At 38.9% G+C, this 12,374-nt stretch overlaps 1 protein-coding gene and 1 pseudogene across 1 annotated transcript; both read left to right on the top strand.

Annotated features, from left to right (window-relative positions):
- Positions 1–2,452: 2,452 nt before the first annotated feature.
- On the top strand, positions 2,453–5,732 carry LOC118711306 (maleylacetoacetate isomerase-like). The gene is made up of 2 exons (XM_045576694.1): positions 2,453–2,533; positions 4,679–5,732. The coding sequence occupies exons 1-2, from the start codon at positions 2,453–2,455 to the stop codon at positions 5,321–5,323; spliced, it is 726 nt and encodes a 241-aa protein (XP_045432650.1). The 3' UTR covers positions 5,324–5,732.
- Positions 5,733–5,818: 86 nt separating this feature from the next.
- On the top strand, positions 5,819–6,144 carry LOC118710804 (annotated as a pseudogene).
- The last annotated feature ends 6,230 nt before the right edge of the window (positions 6,145–12,374 follow it).

The raw sequence follows: 12,374 nt of genomic DNA, 5'->3' as shown, positions 1-12,374 counted from the left end.
TCTGGAAGTGGGAAGAACACTATTATCTCATCTTTATAATATTATAAAACTTAAATTAATGTGCTGAGAATGTTGTCTGACATATATTACTAAAGTGTTTAATTTTCTTAAAAATATATTTTATTGATTTTTCACAAAGAGGAAGGGAGAGAGATAGAGAGCTAGAAATGTCGATGAGAAAGAAACATCGACCAGCTGCCTCTTGCACACCCCCTACCGGGGATGTGCCCCCAACCAACGTACATGCTCCTGACTGGAATCGAACCTGGGACCTTTCAGTCCGCAGACCAACGCTCTACCACAGAGCCAAACCTGTTTCGGCTAGTGTTTAATTTTTAATCAAATAAAATGTGGTAAAACAGAAACCCTAGTACTCTGCTGGTAAGAGTGAAGATTTGGAAAACAGTTGGCAATGATCTATTATCATTAAAGATACATAGAGCCTGTAAAACATCAATCCTGCTTCTGGTACCGTATTTCTGGCGTATAAGACGACTTTTGATACGAAAAAAAGTCAACCGAAAATCGGGGGTCATTCATTAAAAATTTAATTAAAAAAAGAACTGGTGTTGCCTCGGAAGTGGGGAGTAGTCTTATTCAGCGAATATAGGCCTAAACCTATGTTTTAACTGTAAAATTAGGGGGTCGTCTTATGCGCTGGAAAATACGGTATATAATCTGGAATACATACAATAGGGCACATTTATAAGAATGTTTACAGTGATTTTCCTTAGCATCACAGAAATGGAAGCAATCATCTACAAAAGAAAAGGTAAATAAATTTTAGAAGACACATACAATAAAATACTAAACAGAATGAAAAGGAATAAACTACAGCAATAAACTTCAGGTATACCCAAGAATATAGACAAATCTCAGACTTATGCTGAGTGAAAGAAGCTGACACAAAAGAATACAAATTATGACTCTATTTTAATAAAATTCAAAGACCAGGAAAGACTAAAGTATATTGGTAAAATTGAGAGAATAGTAACAGCATTATTATCAAATATGCTAGGACAGTGGTTATAGGAGAAGTAAGTTTTGTTGGGGAGTATTATCTACAATAATAGAAGCATAATATGCTAATTAGACCAGACAACAAAATGACCTTCCAGATGACCTGAAGGTCAAAGCCGGAGCTACAAGGCCCGAGGCAAGCCTCTGCCACGGCTGTGAGGGCCAAGCCCCTTGCACAAATTTTGTGCATCGGGCCTCTAGTGAGTGTATAATAAGGGTAATATTATACCTGTTCTTCAGATGGTTATTTCACTTCTACAAGATTGAATAGTGCTGCAATAGACATTCTTGTACATGTGTCCTAGTTTATGTACTCTATGTTACATATCTAGGACTAAAGCTACTGGATTATAACAGTATTCATATTGTTCTGTCTCTAGACATGAGTAGAGGTTATACAGGTACTCATATGATTTGTGTACTTCTATACTTATTTCCTATCTATAATAATAAAAGTATAATATGCTAATTAGACCAGACAGCAGAATTACCTTCCAGACATCATTCTGGAATAGGGCCTAAACCAGCAGTCAAGCTGGGACCGGTTTGGCTCAATGGATAGAGCGTCGGCTTGGGGACTGAAGGGTCCCGGGTTCGATTCCAGTCAAGGGCATATAGCTTGGTTGCGGGCATATCCCCAGTAGGGGGTGTGCAAGAGGCAGCTGATCGATGACTCTCTTTCATCGATGTTTCTAACTCTATCTCTCTCCCTTCCTCTCTGTATAAATCAATAAAAAATATATTTAAACCATCAGTCAGACATCCCTCGAGGGATCCTTGATTGGAGAGGGTGCAGGCCAGGCTGAGGAACTCCCCACCCCCCATGCATGAATTTCATGCACCAGGCCTTTTGTAAATATAATTTTATCTCCAGGGCAAAATTCAGAGAGACTTTTCAATGTAGCCCACTGCACTTTTCAAGAGTCTCCTGACTTTCCTAACATCATGCTGTGGAAACTGAGCCTCAGGAATGGGCATAAATGCTGATACTCTGGCTACTCCTCTGGCTGAGTAATGAACTGTCTTTGTGTCTGAACCAAGAGTGGTGTTTTCTGCTGGCATCCATAAAAATGCAACATATTAATTTGCCAGCCTGAAAGTATAAACTCTGACTCCATCACAGTTTTTTATAGGAAGGGCATAGAATGGGCATTTGGATCATCTAGAGTTACTTTAGATATGTTGCCACAATGGCTTTCAGCTTGGTGGAACTTATAAGATACTGCAAAAATTTTTCATGGGTTATATCATTTAATCCTTACAAATTCCATTAGAATTCCCTTTTAACAGCTGAACAACAGAAACCCACTTGACCAACATCTGACATTAATTAGTGCCTGAGACTAGATTGAGATATGAGCCCCTTGGTAGATCACAGAGCTGCAGCTGTAGTGTTTCCTGCTATTGTTTCAAAAATGTGGTTTATAGACTGATGCCAGTGCCTGAGGAGTGTGTACAAGGAGAAATGACACAAGTGTTCAGCAAAGGAACCAAGAAGAAAGAAAAGAAGATGGTGAGTCTTTTATCCAGCCAAAAAGAGTTTGTTTACATGGCTAGCTTTATTCTGAGAACCAGTTCTCCCTTTTTGAGGAAAAGAGGATGTTTTCATATCCTTTTGTTAAAGAATTGAAAGTGATAGTAAATTATGGTTTTGTTTGGGAAGTATTTAATATCTTTTCTTGACAACATAAATGGCTGGCATTCCAACATTTGTCCTTTTTTTCTATCTTCTTATCTATGGAATCTTAAGTTCATATCTAAAATTTAAGTAAATGTCATTGTGGAGAACATATTGCTACCTAAATGGGTTCATGGTCTAGTTCATGCCTCAGGGGTGATTAAGTATGTCAGTGTGTTGGTGTGGAAATGTGCTTGTGCTTGTGCTTGTGGAGTGCAGGCACATTTGCAGTGAACTATCTTTGAAAGACTAAACATAGAACTTTCATTATGATCTCTCCTTGTTGGCTTTGCTAATATTTGAGATCTCAACAGCTACCCCAGGGCCTGACATATAATAGGCACTGAGTAAAGATGTGTCAACTGAGTGAATAAGTTAATGAACAGATGCATTAATGAACTTTGAGGTTCTTTTTATTGTTTTGGAAATTCAGTGATACATGTGGTTGGACAACCCTACTCCTTCCATAGCAGCAGGTTTGCTTGATCCAGAACACCATTCCATTCTTCAAAGAAGAAAAAAGAAAAAAGAAATAATTTACCTGACATACAGATAAATTACATTTGATTTTTTTTAATACCAGATCATCTGTTCAGGGTAGCAAAAAACTCCATTATTCTTCTGAAAGACCCAAACAGGCAGTTACCTGCCTTGTGAACAGATAAACCACTGCCTGAACTATGCTTTCTCCATTGAAGGAAGCAGGGCTGTGTGTTGGCTCCTGAGAAAAGACAGAGACTTTGGGGTGTTTTGTGGTTGTTGTTGATGATTTACATTTTTTCTTATATGGTTTTAACATGTTTAAAATATTTCCTACTTCTTGGCCACTTAAAAATAACACTGAACTTATGATCTCTTGAATTTTGCCAGTGTATTAAAAAGATTATGTTTAGTGTGCCAGAATCGTTAAATTTACTGAGTGTAAGAGCTGACATGTTTACTGCATCTAAAACCTTTTGATAAGTTGAATAATAATAATAAGTTCCTTCTGTTTTATGGTTTCCTTTCATTTTCCTTTAAACTACCTCAGAACTGGTGATTAACAGGTAATTTCTGTGTAACCAGGAAGTCCTTTGTTCCCTTCTTTCTACAGACTGATTTGATTAGTGTTTGCAATATCCTAGCGTATCACCATGGAAATACTGTAATGTGACAAATATACAGCAAACAAAATTGGAAGGGAGTAATTGGAACAGAAGAAAGCTTGTGGCTGGAAGCAAATCCTAGTTTCCCATCTTCCCAGGAAGTCTGGCTGGAACATTCTTCTTGTAGTCCTACACAGTATGATGTGTAGCCTTTCCATTGTAGAACCCCTTTCATGATTTCCCTTCCTTTTTCTCACATACTATGACTTTGTTTAATTACTTTCTCATATATTGTTTATGTCATTTATATTCAAAGCAACTATTGAGCATTCAGGAATAAGCTTGGGAAGACTTGATACTCTGCTGAGTTAATGAGGTGAATGGGCAACGGGACAGGTTAAGACGATACATGAGGAGGTTTAGCCTTAGTTCCACCACTTGTGACTCAATTTATTTACTTGTGAAAGGGACACAAGAACAATAGTTCACCTATCTCAGTGGTCGGCAAACTGCGGCTCTTTGGCCCCTTGAGTGTGGCTCTTCCACAAAATATCTGTGTGATTGGAACTTCATGGCCCATGCACAGAAGTCGGTTTTCTGCTATCAAAAGAAATTTCAATCATTGTACTGTTGATATTTGACTCTGTTGATTAATGAGTTTGCTGACCACTGAGTCCTATCTTATAGGAATGCTGTAAGAACTGAGAAAATAGGAGAGAATCCAAGATGGCAGCATAGGTAACAACTAACTGCAGCCTTACACAACAATTTCAATAAAATACAACCAAAATACAAAATGGACATTACCCAGAACTACAGGAAAGTCAACTGACTGGAAATTTTACAACAAGAAGGAAAGATAAAACCAGAAGGAAAATCAGAGGAGCTGTAAAAGCCTAAGCGCATCCCCTATTCCTATTTCCGAAGCTCGTGCTCCTGGAGAGTTCGAATCACTCTGGCCTTGAAGAGCATCGACTATGAAACAGTACCCGTCAACCTCATAAAAGCTGGGGGCCAGCAGTTCTCCAAAGAATTCCAGGCACTTAACCCCATGGAGCAGGTGCCAGCCCTAAAGACTGATGGCACCACTATTGGCCAGTCGCTGGCCATCATCAAGTACCTGGAGGAGACTCGGCCCACTCTCCAGCTCCTGCCTCAGGACCCAAAGAAGAGGGTCCTTGTGCGCATGATTTCCGACCTCATCGCTGGCGGCATCCAGCCCCTGCAGAACCTGTCTATCCTGAAGCAAGTAGTAGGACAGGAGAACCAGCTGGCATGGGCCCAGAAAGCCATCAATTCTGGCTTTAGCGCCTTGGAACAGATCCTGCAGAGCACAGCAGGGAAATACTGCGTGGGAGATGAGGTGTCCATGGCAGACCTCTGCTTAGTGCCTCAGATGGCAAATGCTGAAAGGTACAAGGTGGATTTCACTCCCTACCCTACCATCAGCCGTATCAACAAGGTTCTGCTGGTCTTGGAGGCCTTCCAAGTGTCTCACCCCTGCGGGCAGCCAGACACGCCCACCGAGCTGAGGGCCTAGCTCTCAAACCACGCCCACTTGTTCAGGAGCAGAAGCTGGGTGGGCTGAACAGGCCTGGAAATGTGCAAGCCCTAAGCAGAAGACTTGCACTCCTATCCCTTGAACTTGAACTGTGGCTGTGAATCTGCCTTAACACAACCTCATTCTGCCTTCAAGCCCTCATCTGTCAAATGCAGTCAGAATGGAATGGGAGGATGCTGGGAGGTGGGGGAGGAAGGAACATTGCCTGCTCCCTAAGTCATGGTACAGTCATTAAGGTGAAGTGAGAATGTAGACCAAACTGCCTGGCAAGTTTACCAGAGAGCCATAGGGAGTCTGTGTGCTGCCTCCCAAGCCCTCTACTGTAGCTGACTGCAAAGAATGCCCCTCCACCACCCCCCACAATTTGATCATTAAACTGAAGCCCAGGGGGGAAAAAACAAAACAAAAACAAACAAAAAAAACTGTGAAAATATATTTTACAAGTATCGTGGTAGATCAATAGCATTTGCAAACATGGTGAACGTTTCTAAAACCCACCGAACTTTCTGTAAGAACTGTGGCAAGCATCAGCCCCACAAAGCAACACAGAACAAGAAGGGCAAGGCTTCTCTGTGTGCACAGGGAAAGCAGCGGTATGACAAGCAGCAGAATGGCTATGGTGGGCAGTGTAAGGCAATTTTTGGGGAGGGGGAGAAGGCTAAAACTACAAAAAGATTGTGCTGAGGCTTGAGTGCATTGAGCTTAACTGCAGACCTAAAAGAATGCTGGCTATTAAGAGGTGCAAACATTTTGAACTGGGAGGAGATAAGAAGAAAAAGGGTCAAGTGATCCAGTTCTAGGCTTCATATTTTGTTTTATGAATCTCAGCCTGATGCACGAGATTTGTGCATGGGAGGGAGGTCCCCTTAGCCCAGACTGTACCCTCTCCAAACCTGGTCCCCTTGAGGGATGTCTGACTGCTAGTTTAAGCCTGATCTCACAATCCAGGACCACTGGCTCCTAACTGCTCACCTGCTTGCTTGTCTGATCACCTTAACTGCCCCCCCCCCCCGCTTTCCTGGTCACCCCCAAATGCCCCACCACCACCAGCCTAGTCGCCCCCAACTTCCCTCCCCCTGCCAGCCTAGTCACCCATGCAGCCTGCTGCTCGGTTGTTTGGTCACCCCTCACTAACCTCCTGCTGTTCTAGTTGCCCCACACAGCCTGTTTGGTAACCTGTTCAGTTGGGATGGTCACTTAGTCTTTTATATAGAGATAGAAAAAATCTTGATTTTAAAAAAAAGTACCTTGGTAAACAAAAAGCAATACAAAATACTGTATAGTAATCTTAAGAGTCCAAAAACTGATTGATCTTTATTGTTCTCATTACATTGGTCCTTGATGAATCATAATATACCTGTCCTCTAATCACATCCCCATAACAAAGTATATTGACAGGCCAGGTTTTACAGGAATTATATGATCTTGATGCTTTAAAACATGAATTATACAAGGTCCTGGAAAGAAGAGTGCTGACAGTAATTTGACTGTGGCAGAAAGATGTATTGGATGAATGAATAGGACATTTTCAGCTCTACTCTTTGAGGCAGTAGAAACAATAGCATCCTAGCACCCAGGTCTCATATGCCCTGAATGTCCTACTGAGCTCCTTCATATCAGGAGTGGGCACATTGTGACTTTTTCTATGGGCTCTAGGTATGAAAAACAAAACAAAACAACAAAACAAAACAAAGCAAAACAAAACAAAAAACACAAAAATTAAGTCTCTTTATTAGGAAACAAATGGTCCAAATTACAAGCTCCTGTAGGTTTAAACCCACAGAAGCAATCTAATTTTAAAAGGACTCTAAAGACACATTTCTCTTCAGTGAGTGGACAGAAGATGTAATTATTAAATTCATAAACTAGCTATGATGTGGAAGGTGGTTCAAGAGAGTAGAGCTCTGTACTCAGGCTCAGTTAGAACAGGGAGTATTTGAGCCAGTCTACAAATGAGAGCATTGCTTGATGTGATCTTTCTCCTAGTTCTCTTTGCCTCCCTTCCCTCAATTATACTCCTTTCTCCTCCTTCCCCTTTTTGCCTCATTTTCCTTCCTTTACTTCCCTTTCTCTGTCTTTTACTTATTCATTTGTTTGTCTTAATTAGAGTTGAGGTACAGTATAGTTTCAGGTGTACAACTCTGTAATTGGACGTTTATATAAGTTACAAAGTAATCATCCGAATAAGTCCAGTACCATCCAACACCATACAGTTATCACAATATTAGTGGCCATATTTCCTATGCTGTACTTTATATCCCTATGACTATTCTGTACCTGCCAATTTGTACATTTAAAAAAAAATTCTTGTTTTTTTTAAAGTATTACATATGTCCCCTTTATCCCCATTGTCCCCTGCCAGCCCGTCTCTGCCCTCCAGTTCAGGCCTTCACCACCCTATTTTCTGAGTCCATTGGTTATGCTTATATGCATACAACTTATTTGGTTGATCTCTTACCAACACACACACTCCTGGCCCCTTCCCTCATTCTCCCCTGCCTTCGCTCTGAGATTCAATGGTCTGTTTGATGCTTCTGTGTCTCTAGATCTGATTTTGTTCATCAGATTATATTGTTCATTATATTCCACAAATGAGTGAGATCATGTGATTCTTCTCTTTCTCTGACTGGCTTATTTCACTTTAGCATAATGCTCTTTGGGTTTCCATGTTAATACCCCTTTCTCTTTCTTGCCCTGCATTATCCAAATTGATCTTCCAGACTCTTGCAGTCCTAATTATGCAGACAAGCATGCTCTTTGTTTTGTTCTAAATAGTCAGTGTCTTCTTCTTAATCTGACTTAAAATCATCAGCTAATTTTGACACACCATTTCACTTTGGCTTTTTAAACCTTGTTATGGTTGAATTGTGTTCCCTTAAAAAAAGAGTAGTTGAAGTCCTAATCCCCAGTACCTCATAATGTGACTCAATTTGAGAGCAGAGTCACTGTGATGTAATTAGTTAGGACAAGGATGCTATCTGAAGAGGCATGCACCCACACAGAGCAAAGACTAAGTGGAGCCACAAGGAGAATGCCCTTCTTCCCAGGTAGACACTGGAGTTATGTTGCCACAAACCTAGGAAAGTCAAAGATTGCCAGAAAACTCTCAGAAGCTAAAGAAGAGGCTGAAGCAGATCCTTTCTCACAGCCCTAGAAGGAAGTAACCATCAACACCTTGATTTTAACTTCTAGCCTCCAGAACTGTGAAGCAATACATGTCTGTTGTGCTAAGCCTCCCACAAAGTTTGTGGTTCTTTGTTACCACAGTCCTAGCAAATACAGACCTGAATCATAATTTTATTTTATCTTTTTTTTTAATTTATTGGGGCAATATTGGTTAATAAAATTATATAGGTTTTAGGTGTTCAATTCTATAATACATAACTTGTACATTATATTGTGTGTTCACCACCCCAGGTCAATTCTCCTTCCATCACCATTTATCACCCCTTTACTCTCTTCTACCTGTCCACACACCCCTTTCCTTTTGATAATCACCATACTGTTGTATAGGTCTATGTGTTTGTTTTGTCTTGCTTAATTCTTTCACCTTTTTCACCCAGCTCCCAACCCCCCTACCCTCTGATAGCTGTCAATCTGTGCACTATATCTGAGTCTGTTTCTGTATTTGTGCGTTTGTTTATTTTATTCATTAGATTCCACATATAAGTGAAATCAGTATTTCTCTGACTAACTTATTTCACTGAGCATAATATTCTCCAAGTCCATCCATGCTGTTGTAAAAGGTAAGATTTCCTTCTTTTTTATGGCCGAGCAGTATTTTATTATGTAAGTGTACCACAGCTTTTTTATCTATTCATCTGTTGATAGGATCTTGGGCTGTTTCCAAATCTTGGCTATTATAAATAAGACTGCAATGAACATAGGGGTGCATATATTCTTAATTTGTGTTTCAGGTTTCCTTGGATATATTCCCAGAAGTGGAATCATAGGTCATAAGGTAGTTTCATTTTTAATTTTTTGAGGTAAGTCCATACTGCTTTCCACAGTGGCTGCACCGGTCTGCATTCCTACCAACAGAGCACAAGGGTTTTCTTTCTCTACATATTAGCCAACATTTATTTGTTGAATTATTGATGATAGCCATTCTGACAGGTGTGAAGTGATATCTCATTGTGATTTTAATTTGCATCTTTCTGAGGATCAGTGATGTTGAGCATCTTTTCATATGTCTATTGGCCAGTTGTATGTCCTCTTTGGAGAAGTAGCTATTCAGGTCCTTTGCCCATTTTTTAATTGGGTTGTTTGTTTGTTTTTGGTGTTGATGTTTATAAGTTTTTTTTTTAATAAATTTTGGGTATTAATCCCTTATCAGATGTATCTATCATTGGCAAATATGTTCTCACATTCAGGAGGATCGTTTCCTTTGCTGTGCAAAAGCTTTTTAGATTGATGTAGTCCCATTTGTTTATTTTTCTTTTATTTCCCTTGCCTTAGGAGACAAATCAGAAAAAAATATTGTTATGAGAAATGTCCAAGATTTTACTGCCTATATTTTCTTGTAGGGTTTTTTGTGGGTTTGAGTCTAACATTTAAGTCTTCTTACACCATACATAAGAATAAACTCAAAATGGATTAAAAACTTAAATGTTAGACTCGAAACCATTATTTTATTTTTTTGTTTTTGAAAAATCTATTTATATTGTCATATTTCTTTCTCCTGGACATGAATGTTTACAGCTCAATCTTTAAAAGGCTAGAATTTCCTCAGCCCTTTGTCACTAAGCCACATTCCGACTACTTTATTATGCCAACATTTGAGCAACTAGCAGCTCAAATAAATTTAGTTGAAAACCTATTTTTTTTTTTTTTGAACAAGAGCAACAAATTTATAGCTTGCAAACTCATAAGTCCAGGGTAATAAAAAGAAATCGATATTGCTATTTTAATTCTACTATACAATAGCTTCTTAGTTCTGATTCTATAGTATTTTAGATTGAATTATGATTTTGTATGTAGCAAAGGGAGTCAAAGAAAGGGTTGGTTTGGAAAATTAACTGGTAAAGAGGAATGAGCATTGGTTTGTGAGTCTGCTAATTTTTTTTTTAAACCTTATCTTAGCCTTGTTTTTGGAATAGGACTTTAGCTATCAGTTTAATCCTCAGAAGAGTAGGTTTTCTCTAGCAGAAAACTTGACACATAGGCAATACTCCTCAAAGTTCATCTGGTATTTAATAAAGCTTTCCCTTTTTTGGGTTAAAGGGACTTATATCTAGCAGGGGCTGCTATACCCCATGCCCATCCTGCCAGCTATTTACATGACAAAAGATTACTTTTAACTGGTGTGAAAAATCTCTAATTACTTAATAACAAAACTACAACCAGGGCACTTAGAAATTCTTTTAGTTTAGTTCATCTTGGTGATTCCTGAACTTTCAGCCACAGAATAAATAACACTGGTCAGAACTTTTAAACTAGACTTGAAGAGTATGTTATCACCTCAGGTAATTTAAACTTCAGCACCAAATCTAAAATTAAGCTTCAGAAGCTCTTGAAAATGTCTGTGAAGTTGTATTTTAGAGCTTAGAATAGATAATTCCAAGTCAACACAAATGGTAATAGAGTGATTTATAATGCTTGGTATAGATCAAATTCTTATAGTCCCGGTGCTTAGAGAAACCTATAAATATAGCTGGAAATCATATCTTAGAACAGATTAACCAGTGGGAAGTGAAAGAAGAGCTGAGGGAAACATTTGCTCCTCAATGTTATCCTGCAAAGACCTTGGAGAGAAGGAAAGCCAAACTTGCTGAGTACTCCAGGCAATATGCTGAGCACTGCCTACATAGCTTCTTATATGCTACCTTGTATAGCATGTCATTTATCCCTATTTTATGGATGAAGAAGTGAAGTAATTCTAGGAAAAAATAAAAAATCAAATCTGGGGTTGGCTGACTCAACAGCCCATGAGTCCTACTAACCAGAGCCAGAGTATTTGTTTTTAATCTATGCCTGCCAAGCTGGGTGACCTTGAATAATTTCTCAAATCCCATTTAGATCTCGGTATCTATTCATGTAAAGCTGATGTTTTAGAATAGATGTTTGCAGTCTTCTTTGAGCTAGAGAATTTCTACATGGAAAAAAATCAGTGCAAGCCAGAATGGTAAGGAATTAATAGCTAACTGTTGACTCCATGATGATATCCCACTATGAGTCTATCATAATCATTTGAATTTGTTTAGGTAATCGGCAGAACCTGTACTACTGACTGCTATGCCTGTAAACATGAGTTTTAGCTACATAATTCAAAACATTATGTGCATCACTGGAAATATTTTTCTTGCTTAAAATTTATAAATAACTGTATAGTGCACTGCATAAAGAAAGTGGAACTGTAATAGAAAAAACCATCAAATTAAAATGTATCTTGCAATAATTTAAAAATGCAAAAATTTCTTCAGCAAATTCAGTAACAGTCTTTAGAAGTAAGTCTATAGAAATGTATATGCTTTTTTATTTTAATCTTCACCCAAGGATATTTTTCCATTGATTTTTGGAGAGAGTGGAAGAGAGAAGGAAAGACAGAGAGAAATATTGATGTGATAGAAACACATTGATTGATTGCCTTCTGCATTAGACACAACCAGGACCTGGCCCTGAGAGAAGTCTTCAACTGAGGTACATGCCCTTGACTGGAATCAAACCTGGGACCCTTTGGTCCACACATTGATGTTCCCAAATCAACTAGGACTATATATGCTCTTATTATAGTTACTCTAAGAAAGATCTGCTCTAACCAATTTGGCTCAGTGGATAGAGCATCACCCTGAGGACTGAAGGGATCCAGGTTTGATTCCAGTCAAGGGCATGTATCTTGGTTGTAGGCACATACCCAGAAGGGAGTGTGCAGGAGGGGCAACTGATCGATATTTTTCTTTCATTGATGTTTCTAATTCTCTATCCCTTTCTCTTCCTCTCTGTAAAAAATAAATAAAATATATTTTTAAATACATATCATTCTAAGACAATGTAGATAAAATCATGTTTAGATTTAGATATAGCAAAGCAA

This window comes from Pipistrellus kuhlii, unplaced genomic scaffold (genome assembly GCF_014108245.1).
Source record: "Pipistrellus kuhlii isolate mPipKuh1 unplaced genomic scaffold, mPipKuh1.p scaffold_m20_p_8, whole genome shotgun sequence".
Classification (NCBI taxonomy): domain Eukaryota; kingdom Metazoa; phylum Chordata; class Mammalia; order Chiroptera; family Vespertilionidae; genus Pipistrellus; species Pipistrellus kuhlii.
Note: the sequence above shows the minus strand (reverse complement) of the source record. Positions and strands in the feature narration are given on the sequence as shown.